The sequence below is a fragment of the Fonticula alba genome, assembly GCF_000388065.1.
Source record: "Fonticula alba strain ATCC 38817 unplaced genomic scaffold supercont2.8, whole genome shotgun sequence".
Lineage (NCBI taxonomy): Eukaryota > Rotosphaerida > Fonticulaceae > Fonticula > Fonticula alba.
Window position 1 is genome coordinate 1,310,288 of NW_009242978.1, and position 2,709 is coordinate 1,312,996.

Genomic DNA, 2,709 nt, shown 5'->3' on the forward strand with positions numbered 1-2,709 from the left:
CCCCGCCGCCACTCTCTGGTGCACCGGCGGCGCCGTGTCCCGCGGACCAGCCCACCCCCATTACACCATTGTGCGACCCCCTCCCTCCTTTCGATTCTCCAGGGGGGGGGGGGGGGAGTGATGTGTGTGTGTGTGTCTTTTTCTCCTCTCTGCGCGCACATCCCCCCTCTGCACTCCGGCGAGGAGAGAGCGACAGAGAGAGAGAGAGAGATCGGGGGAGAAAGAAACAGAGGGGGCGGGGGGAATGGGAGATATATGCCCACGCGGACTGGGACGTGCCACACCAGGCGCAGACATCAGAAGATGTCGAAATCGTCGTCCAGGGGAGCGGCGCTCTTGGGCTTCTTGGCCTTGGAAGAAGTCTTCTTGGCCTTGGGAGGGGCCGCCGAAGAGGCAGGAGCCGCTGCCGCCGCCGCCGCCGCCGCAGGAGCAGGGGCAGCAGCGGACGTGGTCTTCTTTTTGCGGCTCGAAGAGGAGGTCACCTGCTTGGCCGGCGCGTCACCGAAGATATCCAGGATATCAGCATCGGCGACGGCGGCGGCCGGCTTCTTGGCGGGCTTCGCGGTCTCCTTGGCCGGGGCGTTGGCAGCGGGAGCCGCGGAGGAAGCCACGGGGGTGGATTTGGGTGCCGGAGAGGCGGCCGCGGCCGCCGGCTTGGCCGAGGAGGCGGCAGCAGCAGCAGCAGCAGCAGCGGCCGGCTTGGCCGGAGAGGCAGCAGCAGCAGCGGCGGCGGTGGTGGCGGCAGCGGCGGCCGGCTGCTTGGGGGCAGGCTTGGCCGCCGGCACGGTCTTCGTGGCAAAGAGCAGATCATCATCATCATCGCTGTCCGAGAGGGCCAGCACCTTGGCCGCCGGCTTCTTGGCCGCCGCAGTGGGGGCCACCGCAGCAGGCACCGGCGTGACAACCGGCAGGACGGCAGGGCTCGAGGCGACGGCCGCCGAAGTCCCGGACGAGGCGCCCGCCACGGCGGCCACATGCGACGGCAGGCGCCGGGCAGCCATGCGCGGCCGACCACGCGCCGCCGACTTGAGCACAGTCGGCGCGGCCGGCGGCGCGGCCGGGTTTGTCGAGGCACCGGTGCCGACGCTGGACGGGGCAGCTGCCATGTCGGCGGGGTCGGTGCTGCGGCTGCTGGACGAAACGGCACCAGGGCGCTTGGGCGGCATGCCCATGCCCATGATGGGGATGGCGGCGGCATTGTCACCGAAGCGACTGGCCAGGAGGCTGCCAGCGCGCTTGGACGCCACACCGTCACTCGACGACGATGACCCGAACCCCCCATCTGAGGAGGAATGCCCGCTGTCCGAGACATTCCCGCCGGGCGGCGCCAGGGGATCCTCCTCGGAGGCGGGCTGGGCAGGCTTGCGTGGGCGTGGGGCAGGACCGCCCATGAAGATCGGCGGCTCCTTGCCGCCAAACAAGCCGGACACCAGCTTGTTCTTGGCCACGGCGCCGCCGGCCGCGGCCGGAGGAGGAGTGCCGGAGGCGGCCGCGGCCGGCTTGGCCGCCGGGACACTGACTGACGCCAGCTTGGAGAAGGGGTCATCGCTGTCCGAGTCCGAGTCCAGCAGGACCACACGCGAGGTGACCACGGGCTTGGCGGCAGCCGGGGGCGGAGTGGCCACCTTGGCCGCGGCCGACGGGGCCTTGCTAGAAGAGCCAAAGGCAAAGTCGTCCTCATCATCGGAGGAGAAAAGCCCGGAGGGCTTGGGCCTGGCTGCAACCGGGGCACTGGTGGCCGGCTGGGCGGCCTTCTTCGAGGCGGCCAGGAAGGGGTCATCGCTCTCGTCGCCACTGTCGGACAAAGTGAGGATGGCCGGGCTGCGAGCCGGAGCCGGAGCCGGAGTGGGGGTGGGGGCGGTCGCAGGCGCGGGCGCGGGCTCAGCCACCGGGACTGGGGCAGGTGCCGAGGCGGCGGGCTCCGGGGCGGTCACCTTCGCCGGGGCAGCCGAGGTCGGGGCAGATACCGGGGCGGGCTTCGCCGCAGACAGGATATCATCATCGTCATCGTCATCATCATCGTCGAACATGGAAATGGGGCGCCGGGCGGCGAAGGATGGCTTGGTGGCCGCCGCAGGAGCCGCCGCAGGAGCCGCCGCGGCCGCTGGCTTCAGCTTGCTGAAAATATCGTCATCCTCATCGTCATCATCGTCGTCGAAGAAGCTGATGGGTCTCCGGGCGGCCGGGGCCGCGGCCGCGGCGACAGGCGCGGTAGCCGGGGCCGCGGCAGCAGCCGGAGCCGCGGCAGGGGCCGGAGCCGAGGCAGAAGCAGCGGGAGCGGGCTCGGCAACAGGGGCCGCAGCGGGTGCGGGCGACTTCGCCGCAGCCGGGGCAGCGAAGAAGTCGTCATCGTCATCCTCCCCGTCGGAGAACAGCAGGCCGATCTTCTTCTTGGCCGGGGCCGCAGCCGCGACCGTCGCAACAGGGGCCGCGGCCGCGGCAGCCGGAGTCGCAGTCTCGGTCGCCGCCGGGGCCGCGGCAGGGGGCGCGGCCGACTTCGGAGCGAAGAGGGACAGGTCGTCATCCTCACCGTCGGACCCATCGAACAGGCTCTTTTGGGCAGCGGGCACGGCCCGGGCCGCGGCGGCAGCGGTGGTCGTGGTCTTCTTCGGGGCAAACAGGTCGTCGTCATCGTCCTCATCATCGTAGTCAAAGAAGTTCTGACGGCAAAGTAGGAGACGAGGCGGGGCGGGACGGGGCGGGGCGGGG

At 70.9% G+C, this 2,709-nt stretch overlaps 1 protein-coding gene across 1 annotated transcript in view; it reads right to left on the bottom strand.

Moving 5' to 3' along the window:
- Positions 1-121: 121 nt before the first annotated feature.
- H696_04953 (hypothetical protein) overlaps positions 122-2,709 on the bottom strand; it is a gene marked incomplete at its 5' end in the record, with an annotated part of 4,985 nt that continues 2,397 nt past the window's right edge. The window contains one exon of the mRNA XM_009498819.1: positions 122-2,660. Within this exon, the coding sequence (XP_009497094.1) occupies positions 297-2,660 (2,364 nt within the window). The 3' untranslated portion in view covers positions 122-296. The remainder of the gene's footprint in view (positions 2,661-2,709) is intronic.